At 38.9% G+C, this 16,791-nt stretch overlaps 1 protein-coding gene across 14 annotated transcripts in view; it reads right to left on the bottom strand.

The window, feature by feature from the left end:
* GRIP1 (glutamate receptor interacting protein 1) overlaps window positions 1–16,791 on the bottom strand; it is a 755,940-nt gene that overhangs the window by 207,546 nt on the left and 531,603 nt on the right. For 13 of the 14 annotated variants that reach the window (XM_027542468.1, XM_027542464.1, XM_027542465.1 and 10 more), the window contains exon 2: window positions 7,632–7,712. The exons of the other annotated variant lie outside the window; for it this stretch is intronic. In XM_027542468.1, the coding sequence (XP_027398269.1) occupies window positions 7,632–7,712 (81 nt within the window). The remainder of the gene's footprint in view (window positions 1–7,631; window positions 7,713–16,791) is intronic. 14 annotated transcript variants of the gene reach the window in all.

The raw sequence follows: 16,791 nt of genomic DNA on the forward strand, positions 1-16,791 counted from the left end.
ACTTTCTTTTCTCTCTCTCTCAGTTGGTTTAATGTTGTGTTACAACACAGGTGTACAACACAGGTGATTCAGTTATACATATACATATATTCATTCTATTTCAGATTGTTTACACATATAGATTATTATAGAAGGTCCGTCTAGTCAAGGCTATGGTTTTTCCTGTGGTCATGTATGGATGTGAGAGTTGGACTGTGAAGAAAGCTGAGTGTGGAAGAATTGATGCTTTTGAACTGTGGTGTTGGAGAAGACTCTTGAGAGTCCCTTGGACTGCAAGGAGACCCAACCAGTCCATTCTGAAGGAGATCAGCCCTGGGATTTCTTTGGAAGGAATGATGCTAAAGCTGAAACTCCAGTACTTTGGCCACCTCATGCGAAGAGTTGACTCATTGGAAAAGACTCTGATGCTGGGAGGGATTGAGGGCAGGAGGAGAAGGGGACAACAGAGGATGAGATGGCTGGATGGCATCACTGACTCGATAGACATGAGTCTGAGTGAACTCTGGGAGTTGGTGATGGACAGGGAGGCCTGGCGTGCTGCAATTCATGGGGTCACAAAGAGTCGGACGCGACTGAGTGACTGAACTGAACTGAGTAGCATTCCCTGTGCTACATAGATCTTTGCTGGTTATCTATTTTATCCTTACAACTTTCACCCAGTCTAACTCTCTCAAGCAACTTAACTAAAAAACCCCGAATTGACGGTCTCCCTAACTTGCAGAGGAGGAGAATTCATTTTTCCTCAGTGCCTAGGAGACAAAAAAGACTCTCTCCTTGTGTACATCTCCTTGAGCCTCCTTGTAAAATGTTTTCAGACACTGGAGGTTGTGCTGGCTCGTCAGAGTCACTCTGATCACTGTGTGTACCCAGAGCACGACATCGACGAACAGCTACCACTTCTGTAACACAGGGGGACTCGGGGAAGATCCAAGCACAGGACTAATTCATTACACATCATTTACCGTAAATTGCATGCTGGAAGAATGATTGTTTAAAAATCATTTGCTGCTGATGTACCACTTCATTATATTTCACCCGTGTTTACTAAGGCGGGAGAGAGGTTTGAACATAATAGACTGTCATTTCTCTGAATTGCTAATGAAAGCCGCAGTGCTGAACACACAAATCAAGCTGCTCATTTTTTGCCAGGCGCAATTTGAAAACTCAGTATGTACCACCAGCCACAGAGCAAAGTGGATCAGCTCTCTGGGGGAAAATCCTTCATGTGTACCTGCCATAAGAAGTAATAAGTTCTGCTTTGCATCACTCTATTTATAGACTTCAGTTATTTTCACATATTTTTTGGCCTTTTTTTCTATAGCAGCATGCATTCTCAAATGAATCAGTTTCATCTTGTCAATTTTACTGTTAAATCGGGCTTAAATATTCTCTTTAGGTGTTAGAGGATTGCAGGGACATTTTCTGTTCAAACGGGAACAAATGAGACTGAGGCGAGATCTTTGGTCTCTAAAATTCTCTAGCTTCTAACTGACCTATATTTCATTCATTAGTCTTAGGCAGCAGATGATTTCCTTAGAAATGCCACATTTGGTGCAGCCCCAAGGCCTGGGTGAATAGCTATTTCATGGCGTACGATGAATCAGAAAATGCATGGTAAACGGAGACTATGTTGAATTTTCTTTTTTTGGTAGCAAAGTATATTAGTCATGAGGTGACCAACTCAGCACAAGGAAAACTGTCCTGCTGATCTTTGCCTGCTCATCAATTCCACAAGTATTGACTGGATCCTTACTATTTGCTAAGCACTGCTCTATGCGCTGGAGACAACAGCAGTAAACAGGACATATAAAGAACCTGACCTAGGGTATCTTACATTTTAGTGTGAGAATGAGAAAAAAAATAAATGTATCACTCAGTTTCAGATAGTGATAAGTACTATGGAAAACTAAATAAACGGAGGCATGAGCAGAATCTCCGACATATTTGTAATGCTGCCAAGAGTCTTGATTTTATGATCTTAGAAACTTGTCTCTAAAGAAGTGATATACCTTTGACAATTTCTTAAATATTCAGTAATTACAACACTTGTATCACTGTTTTGAGTTCTTGATGCTGACTGTTGGTCTTGATGCTGCTCTGGCAGGAGACTCCCTATACTGTGGTCCCCACAGTCCTCACCTGGGCCCACTGGGATGTCTTGGAGGATGTGGGGACAGCCCGACTGAGCAGCTGAGAAGCTTGCCTCTTGGCATATTCCCATATGGGTGATCCCCTCACTAAGAGCAGAGTTTGATTCAGCATCTTTGGGCAACATCTGCAGCACCCTAGCACCATATTTTTTAAAAGAATTTATTTATTATTAATTTTCTTTTTTGGTTATGCTGTGTGGCATGCAGGATCTTATTAATAGTTCCCCAATCAGGGATCAAACTCATGCCCCCATAGTGAAAGTACAGAGTCTTAACTACTGGATAGCCAGGGAAGTCCCTCATGCCTTTTTTTCCTTTAAGTTTTAATTTTTGAAATGATTTTAAAATTGTCTGAGAGCTACAGGAACACTATAAAGCACTCACTCCTTGATATCCTTCATACACACACACACACACACACACACACACACACACACAGACATCTCTCTCTTTTTTTTTGCATTATTTGAGTGTACATTGCAAATATAATGGCCCTTTACCTCCATTGCCCTGGTTTTATTGAGATGTAACTGACAAAGCCATAAACCATTTAAAGTGTACAATGTGACGACTTGATGGGCATATGTACTGTGCAGCACCATGCTTTGTATGACATGACGCACTTGCTTGAGTCAACTGACTGGTTTCCCATTAGTGAGACATGCTCTATTTCTTGGAGTGGCTCAGTGGTGGAACCAGGCAGAGAACTAGGCCTGAAAATCAGAGGAAATGCCCTTCACCCACCTGAACAGTATTAGAGCTATAAAATCCTAGTGTAAATGTCACTATATATCTGCTGTAATAATGAAAATTTAGACCAATGAAGCGTCAAATTGTATGTTAACAAAGAGGAAAATGCTGAACAGAGAGGGCAGAACTTTAAAAATTCCTGTCCTTCCCTCTTAATTCAAGGTTGCCAGCTTCTCTGTGGGGCCAAGGGCACTGTATTATTTTCTACACTTTGATTTTTCAGTAGGTGTTGATGCTTCCTCAGAGAAGGCAATGGCACCCCACTCCAGTACTCTTGCCTGGAGAATCCCATGCACGGAGGAGCCTGGTAGGCTGCAGTCCATGGGGTTGCGAAGAGTTGGATACGACTGAGTGACTTCAGTTTCACTTTTCACTTTCATGTATTGGAGAAGGAAATGGCAACCCACTCCAGTGTTCTTGCCTGGAGAATCCCAGGGACGGGGAAGCCTGGTGGGCTGCCGTCTGTGGGGTCGCACAGAGTCGGACCGAAGTGACGCAGCAGCAGCAGCAGCAGCAGCAGCAGCGATACTTCCTGGATGTATTTGAAACAGTGTATGTGTACACATCTTGGGCTGATTAACATTTCAGACTCTCAATCTGTACATCCTCTGCAAACACCCAAATGTGAGCTACAAGAAAGATGTATCATCTTTATCCTATTACGACCAAATTGATAAATGTCTTTTCTCATACTCTAGGAGAAAATAAAATTCTTACACAAAATTTTGAGGTCTCATTTTGGCTACAGAGTTAAGATAATTTTCCTGGGGCATCAAGAATTTGGAAGTGCAATAGATATGAACACTTGACTTCTTCCTGCTTTTGTGAATTGCCCCAAAGTCTTTGCCATGACAAAAATAAGCAAAGAAAGCCATACTACCTGGAAAAAGGAGGTAAATCAAATAAATAATACATTAACTAGGTTTTCAGGTCTAGTGTGGTATCCTGTCTTTTCATGAACATTAGATAGACATGATTAAATAAGCCACAAATTATTATAAAATGTGTTAAAACAAGAGTCTGCAATAATTTGGACAAACCCTCCCATGTGGTCAAACTTTGATTCACCAGTAATCTTTCAAACAAAGGAAGATTAGACTGACAGATTTTTTTAAATAACCATAGATGTGGAATAGAATCTGCTAGTTCAAAATACTTGGAATTCATCTTCTCTTTGAAAAAGAATATGAGTAGAAATAAGGTTAAAATCTTTTTAACAGAATGTTAAATTTTTAATCTAAATTTAAACTTTAGTGTCATAGAGACAGTAATGTCATTTCTTTTCCACTATTATCATTACTAAAAATTTTATAAAACGTTATGAAAGACCAAAAAATCTTTTTTTACTCATGATGCCATAAGAGACATGATTAAAATGACAAGGTCCCAAATAACATGAAAAATGCATTTCCCCTTTATCCAAAGCAAATGCATTTTGCTCCTAAGAGATGTTTAATTTATTCTCTTTTTTGAGAAGAGATAGCAGAGGGATGAAAGGATTTACAGTTAGAATTGTCATTTAATGAAAGACACATATTTGACTTGTGATTATAAAATAATTGCTGTAACAATTTCAAGTTTAGACAGCAGTAGTGAATTTTGATATGAATGAAAAACAAATTATATTTCTGTTAACATTCAAGGTTACTTCTCTGGGTCAGAATTATTAAAAGTTACCCTTTATTATGCCATGGGAATAGTGGAACCAATGTTAAGAAATCTTCTCTATGTTTGTGTGTATGTTTACAAATATTTATTCCACGAAGCATTAGGTTTCTATAGAATTAGTTTAAAAGAACAGCTTAATCTTTCATAAAAACTTTTATAAAGAACTTTAATATGCTTTCTACTACCTTGTACTCTTCCTCCAGTCCCTCCATCAGAGAGAGTGCTCACATGAATGGTTAAATTCAATCACCATCATTGGCTCACTGGGAAGAAATGTGAGGAAAAGCCACAGTTCCTTTATAGTTTCAGCTTCTGAGTGTTTGCTTACTCCCTAGCAAATGGGGCACCAAAATGGCCCCAGGACTGCACTTGCCCTGAGAAATGCCTTTTACTGAGAAGATCCAGGGGCTAGTAGAGGGTCCAAGCCTTTTTAAAGGTCTCTTTCAGTTCGCTGGTACATTTTTCGCCTAGACACATCTTTCCTTGCCACTAGGGTGGTAATGATACTCTTGAGGGAAGTAAGGTTGGGAGGTGAGCACAGAAGAACAAAGGCTGTGAACTTGCACTTTGCTCTGTTAGCTGTCTGGTGTTGACCTTAATTTATCAGGAGGACACCTGGGGATTTTTTCAGCAAACAATAAAGAGGGTGCATTTTCCAGGTCTCTGTGCACTTCTCTCTTTTGCAGTCTCTCTCTCTCTCACCAGCACAAGAATTAACAAGTATTTTTAAGTAAGACAGTAGAAGTTTAGAACTCCAATTGTCAGAACTCAGTCAAGAAGCAGTTTCCAAAAAGTTCCTAAATTTTTTCCTTAAGATGTAACAGGAAGTCATAATCACCTATTAACTACTTTGGTTTCTTAGCCTTCTGGCTGGTGAACTCCTTTTTCTCTTGAACTGTTCTAAATAATTAAGAGGATTTTGAAGACGTCCAACCCTTTTGGCTGATACCTTTTAAGAAAGAACAAAAGTGTGTTTGTTCATGTTCAAACTCCAGGAAAATAATCTCTGATGCTATTAAAAAAAAAGGTTCCTTGATTTCAGTAACTTTAAATTGATATAAGGGACTTCCCTAGGGGGTCCAATGGCTTAGACTCTGCTTCCAATGCAGAAGGTGCAGGTTCCATCCCAGGTTGGGGAACTAAGATCCCATGTGCTGTGTGGCACAACCAGAAAACAAAAACAAAAACAAAAAACCTACCAATTAAAAAAAAAACGTGACATAAGGAAGAACAAAAGGAAACATTCTTTTACAAAGAATCACTGTGTGTCATGAACTAAGGATTGTAATTAACAACTTCTGTGTACCTAACATGTAACTTTAAAAACTACTTACTGATTTTAAGGTAAACCCTAGCCCATAAACCTGTGTTGTAATTTAGTATGTAACACTGGAAAACCCATGAAAGGAAAATATGAGAGTAGTTCAGGGCTTCCCTTGTGGCTCAGATGGTAAAGAATCCACTGCAATGCAGGAGAGCCTGGTTTGATCCCTGTCTCTGGAAGACCCCCTGGAGAAGGGAATGGCTACCCACTCCAGCATTCTAGCCTAGAGAATCCCATGAACAGATAAGCCTGATGGGCTACAGTCCATGGGATCACAAAGATTCAGACAAAACTGAATGACCAAGCACGCATGCACACAGTCAGTGCTTTTGTTTAGTACCATATAAAGTGGAAAGGACAATGGGAAGTCTCTTTACCCCTCCCAGCAGAGGATTACTGAGTACCAGCTAATTAGAGAAGCTGAAAAGGAATTGATAGATAACTGGCATTCTTGAATTTCAAACTTTCAGGACTTCCTTATTGCTGACAAGGAGAAAGCGAGAAGATGGCCCATAGTTGATTGCAGTAGTTTTTCTAAACATGACCAGCACTAAGAATGAAATTTTATAGGTTGGAATAGAAGAAATCTCAGCACTGGGTGAAGCCCTATAATTAGAGGTTTCAAATTACTTTAGAATCTTCAAAGCACACAAACAAAGATATGGATCATTCACAATATGCCTCTTTATAAGCCATGTACTTTCATAATAAATCAAAGTCTTCATAATAAGAAGAAATAACCACAGGTAGTTCTTATAAGTAATAATCATGAACAGGGCAGAAACTGGACTTGTCTTGCTCTTTGCTCAAGTGGAAAATTCTCCCTTTACTGACAGATTTGCCAAAGCATCCAATTTAATGTTCGAAACACTGCTTTGTTTTATCTTGAGTTGTCAAACTACTGCACTCTAAAATCCTGCCACTAAACTTTAGCTGTACTCAGTTTACTTGTATTTAATACAGACAGGCATTATTTTTGATACTAAGTGTACTATACTTTTGATACTCAATGTACTTATGCTTTTAACACTTCTCTTAAGGACAGTTGCTACCATAAGAGGTTTTCCATGAATCACCTAATTCAGATAAAGATTGAATAATATTTTCAATTTCCTTCCTACATTTATTTTAGAATGTGTGTCATTCACAAATTCAAAATTTCCAACTATGGAAGTTTGGAGGTAAAGACATTAGAAGATATTTCTTCAAAATATTTTGTGGAGGAAAAAAGGTATTATATACTGTATTACAAGAAACCTCATCACAGCTTCCTAAAGAAACAAAGTCCCAGAATTTTACAAGAATTGCTCAGTGGAAGTAAATCCAAGTTCAAAGAGACAAGAAGAAAGGAGTAATTTGTTATTCAGCATATATATGATCTGCCACAGCAATTTTGAACCACTTTGTTTGGCTGGGTTTGCCTTAGTAAAGGGATAGATGCTGCTGTGAGAATCATTTCCTGAAAACAGAGGTGAAAGTAAGTCAATGAGCGAGAGCTGATATAAATTCAAGTCATTTTACAAAGGATTTGCACACAAGATGAATTTTCACAAGTTGGCAAGCTTTTCCAGAATCTTGCTTTCATGAATGTTTTTTGAACAAGTTGTATAGAAGGCAGTCTCCATTCTATGAGATAGCATTGCCTTTTTTTTTTTTTAAACCAAGTTGGAACTATTCAGGTCACCAAATAACAGGGATCAAAAGTAAAACAGCTGAAAAATCCAACAGTCTGGTCTAACCTGGGATGCTCTGTCTCCTCACAGCCAATGCTCCATCAGGCGGCTTTGTCTGGCTGGCGGATTTAGTGTAGGGACTCTCATCTGCAAAGGTACAATGAAGGCTTTGGTTAATTTCCATCCAGTTTCTACTGTAGTGAAGGTCTTTCAATGGATTGCAATCCTTCTGCCAGAGACAGGTGGTATGGTATGGTAGAAAGAGTCTGTAGACCTGGGTCCTAACCTGGGTTTAGCCATGGGACTTGGTCAAGTCATTTAAATATGCTCTGAACATCAGTTTACTCCCCTATGAAAGAGGGATATGCGTTCACACCCATCTCTGAGGATTGTCAGGATCAAGCTATAATGCACACGAAGGCATAGAATGGTAAGAAGTGTGTAAAAACAGTGTACAGATGATTTGCCTGTCACCTATATTCATTGATAAATAAATATCCATGAATATCAGTAACAGGAAGACAAGGAAGGAATAAAAGGGCTCAATGGGCACTAAGAATAAGCTAGTAGAAGAACAAAGGAAAGGAAAAGAAATATTATATTTCAGAGAAGCAGATGACAGAGTATTAGTATTGCAGGGGAATAAAGACACACAGAATTAGTGGGTTCCTACTGAAAGTATGAATGGGCATCCAGTGGAAAATAAAGGGAAAGGGACATTCGGAATAAGACCACAGAAGCTAGGTTAAGAATAGAGAAGGAAAGATGGTTTGGGAAAAGAAGACACATATTGCAATGAGCTGATTCGCCCTCTTAGAAAGAGATGGAAATAACTTGGAGAACCAGAGAAAGATCAGCTGAAGAGACAGAAGAACTAAAGCTCAGTGCATCTGTGACAGTTAGTCAAGAAGCTGAATGAGCAAAACATTAGGTGAAAAAAACCATACAAGCGATGGATCCATCAAATTCTAAGTAAAATGATTTTTTTTAATCTAGGAAAGGATTTAGTCTGACTTGGAATATAGGAGTAATGATCCAGGATGGCAAATATTAGAGTGAAATGGAAAGGAAATATTCTTTTTAGTCAGCATAGGACATTTGTATAGAGTAAAAGAGATGTCTGAGTGACATTAAACATTTTCAAGCATAGGATGTATACAGCCTGAGTAGATACAATGTACAATAATTACCTAGTAGATCTACTCAAGCTAGATGACCCAAAGGTTACTTCTGGTCATACTCTCAGGTTGCTTTGTTGTTGTAACAAGAAATCATTAAAGGATTAAAAACAGCATTATATTATATATGCAAACTATTAAATATAACAAGGATTTAATTCAGCAACAAGCTTTTGTCATCTGAAAACATTAACTCTCCCAACTAAGTAGTTCATGTTGCAAAATTGAGGAACTCAATTCCTCTTTAGGATATACTTCTGGTTGAAATGATTCATGATTTCTTCATAAAACTAACAAGGTCTTTGTAAGCAATGACAAAAAGGAAAGATTAACACTACTGTAAGCTACAATTAACTTAAAAAACGGCAGTCATGCTGTTTCATGTTTATATTCCATTTGTCACACAATTCTTTATATTCTTTCAACCATAAAGACAAACCACAACGTTCAGATATCAGTACAATCAACAGTATCACTTTTGCTTATGAAGCAATAGCCTAGATCTCTGACTCTTCTCTTTGTAAATGCGATTTTGAGGATAAACACAAACCACAAAACAAAATGCCTGCCTTATATTACATAAGTCTTTGCCATTCCATGCCCACCTGCGTATCTGAACTCTTTTCTCACAATACTGACTTACTAACCAGGCCATATGCTTAACCAAACTTACTATATGCTAAAATCTGGATTCTTTATAAAACCAATTTAAAAATGTATTTCTTTTCATTATCTAAAGCTTTGAAACCATGTATTTGATTACAGAGCACTGAGTCAGGAGATAGAGATCACAACAATCAGTTTCAGGGACAGCATCTTGGAAGCCTAAAGGCTTTCTCAAGTTTTCAATTTGTCTAGACTCTAGCCAATTAAAGTCTTGAGTTGAATCCAGTGCTGGATTTTCTTACAGGGCAGTAAGAGATCTGACCAGGAGACTCTGGGGTGCTTTGCATTTGATGCTCTATTTTAAGGAGCTATGTCTTTAGAAAGTTACCTAGTTTGCATTATAGAAGTAGTCAACCCTGGCAAAACTGTTTTCTTACTTATATTGGAGAACCATTTCCTTGATTTAGAGCTGAAATAGTCTAGTTATGCACATCCTTAAAAGGTTGAAACTGAATTATAGATGGCCACCTGGCCAGCCTCTGCTTATCCATTGCCCAGCCCCTGACCGCACTCCAGCGTTAAGACCATCCTTATCAAGCACAGATGAAAGTAAACAATTACCTAGAAGCCAAAATTTGCATTGGTTGAAGGATCAGACCAAAATAAGTTCGATATTATCTAAGAATAGGTTTCTGAAGTTAGTCAGGATGAAGGCAATAATTCCTCATGCAAATGAGGCAGAATCTTGGCAACCTTCATCAGGAGAGTTAAGGTGAGCACAGCAACAGAGCAGCATGGCACCTTTTAACATTTATTTTTAAAGAAACTTTTCCCAGGAACATCTGTTTAATTTAAACCCCTAGGAGGTATCATAGGTCTTTTATAAAAACCTACCCATCAGAGAATGGGCATCAGTTCTCTTGATGTGATTTATTCCAAGTCAAATCTTGACTCAAACTTTGAAAATAGAAATGGAGGGAAGACACTGAATGAATCAGTGGCTGATACCTCTGTAATATTAGGTTGGTACCAATGTAATTGTGGCTTCAGACTGTGAATTTTAAATCATTAGTACTAGGCTCAAACACATATTTATTAATCAAAATAGGAACCATTACAATCAAAACATTTTTGCCGAAGAGAAATAAGTTTGCCTATTCTTGTAGTGTAAAAATTGGTGTCCTGGGATTCCAGAACTCTTGGAAAGCATTTTCTGCCTCTTGCTGGCTGTGGAAGCATTTTCCCTGCAAAATGCTATCAAGATGCTAGAAGAAGTGGTAGTCAGTTGCCAAGAGGTCAGGTGAATATAGTCGAATAGGCGAACCATTGTAGACTAATTTGTTCAACTTTTGAAGCGTTGCTTGCGTGATGTGCAGTTGGGCACTGTAGTGGAGAAGAATTGGGCCCATTCTGTTGACCAATTCCAGCTGCGGGCATTGCAGTTTTTGGTGCATCTCATTGATTTGCTGAGCATACTTCTCAGATGTAATGGTTCTGCCGGGATTCAGAATGCTGCAGTGGATCAGATCAGCAGCAGATCACTGAATAGTGACCATGACCTTTTTTTTGGTGCATGTTTGGCTTTCAGAAGTGCTTCTTCTTGGTTCATCCATTGAGCTAATCATTGCCAGTTGTCCTGTAAAATCCACTTTTCACTGCATGTCACAATTCAATCAAGAAATGGTTTGTTGTTGTTGCACAGAATAAGAGAAAAAATATTTTTTTGTCTAACATCATTTCCATAGTTTAATAAGTCATTAGTACAAAAACATAAAGCAAGAAATGCACATTAAAATGATGTATAATATAACCACATTTAATAATGGATTGTAATATCAAATGGCAAAGTTCAACAATGCAAAACCGCAATTACTTTTGCACGAATCAAATACAATGGAATATTACTCAGCCATAAAAAGAAAAGAAATAGTGCCATTTGCAGAGATGAGGATGGACCTGGAAATTTTCATACAGAGTGAAGTCAAACAAAGATAAATATAATCTGATATCACCTTTGTGGAATCTAAGATAGGACACAAATGAGTCTATCTACAAAACAGAAATAGACTCACAGACTTGTGGTTGCCAATGCGGGGGATGGAGAGATGGACTGGGAGTCTGGGGTTAGTAGATGCACACTGTTACATTTAGAATGGATAAACAATAGGAGCTTACTGTATAGCACAGAGAACTATATCCAGTCTCCTGGGATAAACCATAATGGAAAAGAATATAAAATAAGAATGTTCATATGTTTATAAATGAGTCACTTGGCTGTACAACAGAAATTAGAGCAACATTGTAAATCAACTATGTTTCAATTTAAAATGTAAAAAATAAAATAAATGCCAATACAATTAATTCACTGTTGCTTAGTAAAGGGCTCAAAAGTTTCAGTGAATTACAAGATCTATGTTAATACTTTTCGTTTATCAGGAAGACACTAAATAGGCTTTCAAGTTCCAACTAATTCCATAAGTGAATTAAAAAATAGGTGAAATAACAAAAAAGGAGTCAATCTATAGATAGTTCTAGGACAGTGCCCATCCCCTAGTATGCATTCATTAAACATTTGCTGATAGACAATTAAATTGTATTTAACTTTTCAAATTAGAGCATTTATTGTAAACAAGCAACCTGAAGAAAGTCAAATACTTGTTATTAACTAACCTCCCTCCTCCCTCTGATTTCTTTTTCTAGGTTTACACCTATTCGTTTTAAAGCCATATCACCATCTACTAGTTATTAAGTATTGCCTTATTGCATGTTCAAAATTTGTGACTATTTATAAAAATATATTGAAATATATTTCCTTTAATTTCCATTCAGACTACAAAAGGTTTATTGAGTAACCTTTAACATAATGCCTTTAAACAAAAGAATTCCAATTTTTATACCAGACTTCCCACCTTGACTTTATGATTATTAGCAAGGGATCCTTATGGAAAGTTGCTACAGGACAAAGAAGGCATTCAGCAAGTGAGTCAACGTGGCAAGTAATCATCAAGGGCATCACAGGGTATTGGCCTTTTAAAGAACTGTTGGCCTTTTAAAATGGCATCATAGCAGCTAGATAATCACTGTCACATATGATGGCTGCCCACTGCCACTGGTCATAACAAGAAAGAGCATGGGTCCCCTTTATGGTGACACCCCTAAGAGGCTAGGGAAAATGCCCTCCATTAAATGGAGAATGGACACTGTGACAGAGACAGAAAGGGCTTAGTCAAGCATATACTTAAAACAGAAGTTGAACAATGGGGGGACCATCTGTCCCTCCCATTCCTCCTAATTTGACCAGTCTCCTTATGTACTAAACACAGGAGGGGCAAACACAGATCATTTGTTTTGATTACATGTTCCAAGTGAAGCTGGTATTTACAAACTTGGCAAGCAAACAGCAGGCACCCAAGAAGCAGGGCTTCATTCTGCATCATGACCAAAGCTCAGGTTGGAGCTGGGAGAATCCCATCTTGAGGAATGGACTCATGTCCCCTCATGTTCTTGTAACCTTGAACGGTTGCCTAGCATCAAATACCACCCATGTGTAATCAGGCTAGTCCTTGTCTCCATCTTCTACTTCTCCTATTCTGAGTCTGGGCTTTTTCCCAGAGGAACCAGATATGACTATAGTTTTAAGAATCTCTAGCTGTGTTCAGGGCTTTGTTGAAAAAAAAATTAAATTTCCTTTGGCTGAGACTAATCAGCCTATGCTAAACAATTTCTAACAACTAATAATGCACAATTGAGGCACCTGCTAAGCCAGCAGATCCCTCAACTTCTTGATTAGGAAAAAAAAGAGGCATTTTGTGCAATTACACATTATGACCATTTCCTAGCAGCAGGGAGACAGCCAGCTCATGCCACAACGCTCATGTACATCCTTAAGAGCAGGGGAGAAAACTGTTTTTCGTGATTGAACAAAATGACTTCCACTATGAAGGAAGTAATGTGTCCATAGAATTTGATTGCATTTCACAAATTTTAGTGCCTACTATGTGCGAGGGCTTCCCGGGTAGCTCAGCAGATAAAGAATCTTCCTGCAATGCAGGAGACCTCGGTTTGATTCCTGGGTCGGGAAGTTCCCCTGGAATAGGGGATAGGGTACCCACTGCAGTGTTCTTGGGCTTCCTTGGTAGCTCAGACAGTAAAAAATCTGCCTGCAATGTGGGAGACCTGGGTTTGATCCCTGGGTTGAGAATATTCCTTGGAAAAGGGCATGGCAATCCACTCCAGTATTCTTGCCTGGAGAATCCCTATGGACAGAGGAGCCTGGCGGGCTACAGTCCATGGGGTCTCAAAGAGTTGAATACAACTAAGCACAGCACATGTGCAAACTAAGAAAGTGGATATATGACAATGAGACTTTAAGTGGAATGGTGATGGAAGAATCCTTATTACTTCCTAGGATTGAGACTGGAGCATATACTTCATTAGCTGAGGAGAGAAATAGGCAAGGGCTTACGGTACCGGTGGAGGTGGGAACAGGAGGAGAAAGGAAGCTACATCGCGATGAATTAATACAGAATTTTGCAATCAGAAAAATCAAGAAACAAGCGATGTTAATTGCCAGTTAACCTGGAAGTTTTGTGTGGTGTGGAACCATAATCTTTTCAGTATTTGGGTTCTGTGAACATCTTACTCCAGCCCAGCAGGAATATATTATAGGTTGGCTGTTTCTCTCTTTCTCTTTTTTAAAGTTTAATCAACATGGTCTTGATAGAAAAGACAAAATAGTATAAGGAAGAAAAATCACAGCACTGTGCATCTAAAACAGGACAAGCAAAATAAAAAACTAACAAAATATATTTTAAAAATTTGCCTGGTGCCTCAGATAGCAAAGAATCTGCCTGCTAATGCAGGAGACACAAGTTCGATCCCTGGATTGGGAAGATCCCCTGGAGAAGGGAATGGCAACCCACTCCAGTATTCTTGCCTGGAAAATCCCATGGATAAAGGAGACTGGTGGGCTACAGTCCAGGGGATCACAAAAAGTCAGATATGTCTGAGTGACTAACACACACACACACACACAGACACAAATCTATAAAAAAATTTTAAGAAATAATTCATCACATTCAGTTGGGTTATATTGAATAGGCATACATTGTTAACATTGTTAACATGTGAAAATCAGTTACTGCAATTCAGAAAATTTCACAGAATGAAGGAGATAAAGAGAACTACTATCACAAAAGATTCAGAAAAAGCATTTGATAAAATTCAACATATATTCATGATATAAAACTCAGACAAAGAAGCATCTTTACTCTTGAAAACAGTTGATAAACTGTGGCCCTAAGACAGTGCAGCTCATCCTTGTTACGAAATGGGAGCACATTGCACAGTGCTACAGACATTCATTTGCATTTCATCTCCGGTTGTTTCTTGGCTCCATTGTCACTTTGTAGTAGAAACCGAGATTGACAATGGAGCCAAAAAGCAGCCAGAGATAATATGTTTCTCTCTTTTTGACATCAGACCTCTAGTTCAGTTTCTGCCTTGCTGGTTTGATGGCTTACTCTAAAATTTAAGCAAGATTCCCTGAGGGCTGGCTGGCACAAGGTTTTGATCACAGACCTTAATCCTGTCTTTCTCCACTTATCAAAACAAGATATAACTACAAGCATAGGGTCCTGCATAATTTAAAGAAATGCAAACAGAATCATATGGCCAAATATCCTTCTGCAATCTGAAACAGTTCTTAATTCCTGATTAAAATGACCCTGTTTTTCTAGGGCAAATGAAATGTACACCCTTAATCTTCCCTAGAGTCAGAGGATTCTGGGTGCTACATAGGCTTTAGCGCTATTGCTTTGGCATGAATTCTTGAGAATGAATTGACTTCATTTCCTTCCCTAATGGGATAAAGTGATCCACACAACTAGGTTTAAAGCAGAAGGGAGCAAGAATGATCTGAGCTTGAAGGTAGGAGGCAGAAGGTAGCGTGTTTTTCCATTACAGTCTCTTTCCTATTAGGAGATGATTTCCTCTCTCCAACCTTCTATTTCTTCCTCTCTTTGGTCATTTGTTTTGTCTGCACGGCTCCATTGTCTATCCTTGACTCAGCAGGTTTCCTTACACCTAGGTACTTTATATTCTTAAAGGGGATCAGGTCTTTTGATTTTGAACATTAAAAAAAACAGTCATTCAACAGAACAAATTCATTTTAAAAACGAATGTCTGGTGGTTTCTTCACAATGACAGACTGTCCTCTAAAATTATATTAATCACAGTCACATCACCATCTCAGGAATTCAATATTACAGCTAAAAAGAATACCAACCATACACCTGTATTGCTACTGGCCTGTCTTATAAGACCATCTGTCTCCTTCACAGCTCCATTATCCAACACCTTGTTACTCAAAATGAGGTTCACAGATGAGGGCATTGGCATTACCTAGGAGCTTATCAGAAGGCAATGGCACCCCACTCCAGTACTCTTGCCTGGAAAATCCCATGGACAGAGGAGCCTGGTAGGCTGCAGTCCATGGGGTCGCTGAGAGTCGGACACGACTGAGTGACTTCACTTTCACTTTTCACTTTCATGCATTGGAGAAGGAAATGGCAACCTACTCCAGTGTTCTTGCCTGGAGAATCCCAGGGATGGCGGAGCCTGGTGGGCTGCCGTCTGTGGGGTTGCACAGAGTCGGACACGACTGCAGCGACTTAGCAGCAGCAGCAGCAGGAGCTTATCAGAAATGGAGAATCTCAGACCTCATTCAGACCTATGCAATCAGAGCCTGCATTTAATGAAATCTCCCGATGATCTCTACACACGTTAAAGTTTGGTATTCTGTGCTAAGTCGCTTCAGTCCTGTCCGACTCTGTGACCCTATGGACTGTAGCCCGCAAGGCTCCACAGTCCTTGAAATTCTTCAGGCAAGAATACTGAAATGGGTTGCCATTTCCTTCTCCATGGGATCTTCCTGACCAGGGATTGAACCTGCGTCTCTTAAGTCTCCTACATTGGCAGGAGGGTTCTTTACCACTAGCAGAAGTTTGGAAAGATCTCTTCTAATTGATTTGAAAAACAGCAAAGGCACAGGTAGTGAGGATCCATCTGTGCTGTTACCTGACGGCGTCACTGGCAGCCCACAAAGAAGCTGGCAAAATGGCTTCAATATTATCCCTAGACCTCAAATACCAGAATTATGAAACTGCCTATGGAATGAATTCCTCAAATGAAAATGAAAACTTCTCCAAGGCTATGGTTTTGAGTGAATTTCATCTTCTCCAGATCCACTTTAAACTCTTTAACAGTCCTAACATGGCTGATTTACAGGGGTATCTGGATACATCTAAGGTCAGATTATCTGGAGAAGTTGATTGATTGTAATAATAATAATGATTAGTTAATTTACACCTTAAAATGGAGACAGAAAATAGCATTGAGTTCCTACCCCCAAGCTAGTAAAGAACAGCTGAAAATGAAAACTC

This window comes from Bos indicus x Bos taurus, chromosome 5 (genome assembly GCF_003369695.1).
Source record: "Bos indicus x Bos taurus breed Angus x Brahman F1 hybrid chromosome 5, Bos_hybrid_MaternalHap_v2.0, whole genome shotgun sequence".
In the NCBI taxonomy this organism is placed as follows: domain Eukaryota; kingdom Metazoa; phylum Chordata; class Mammalia; order Artiodactyla; family Bovidae; genus Bos; species Bos indicus x Bos taurus.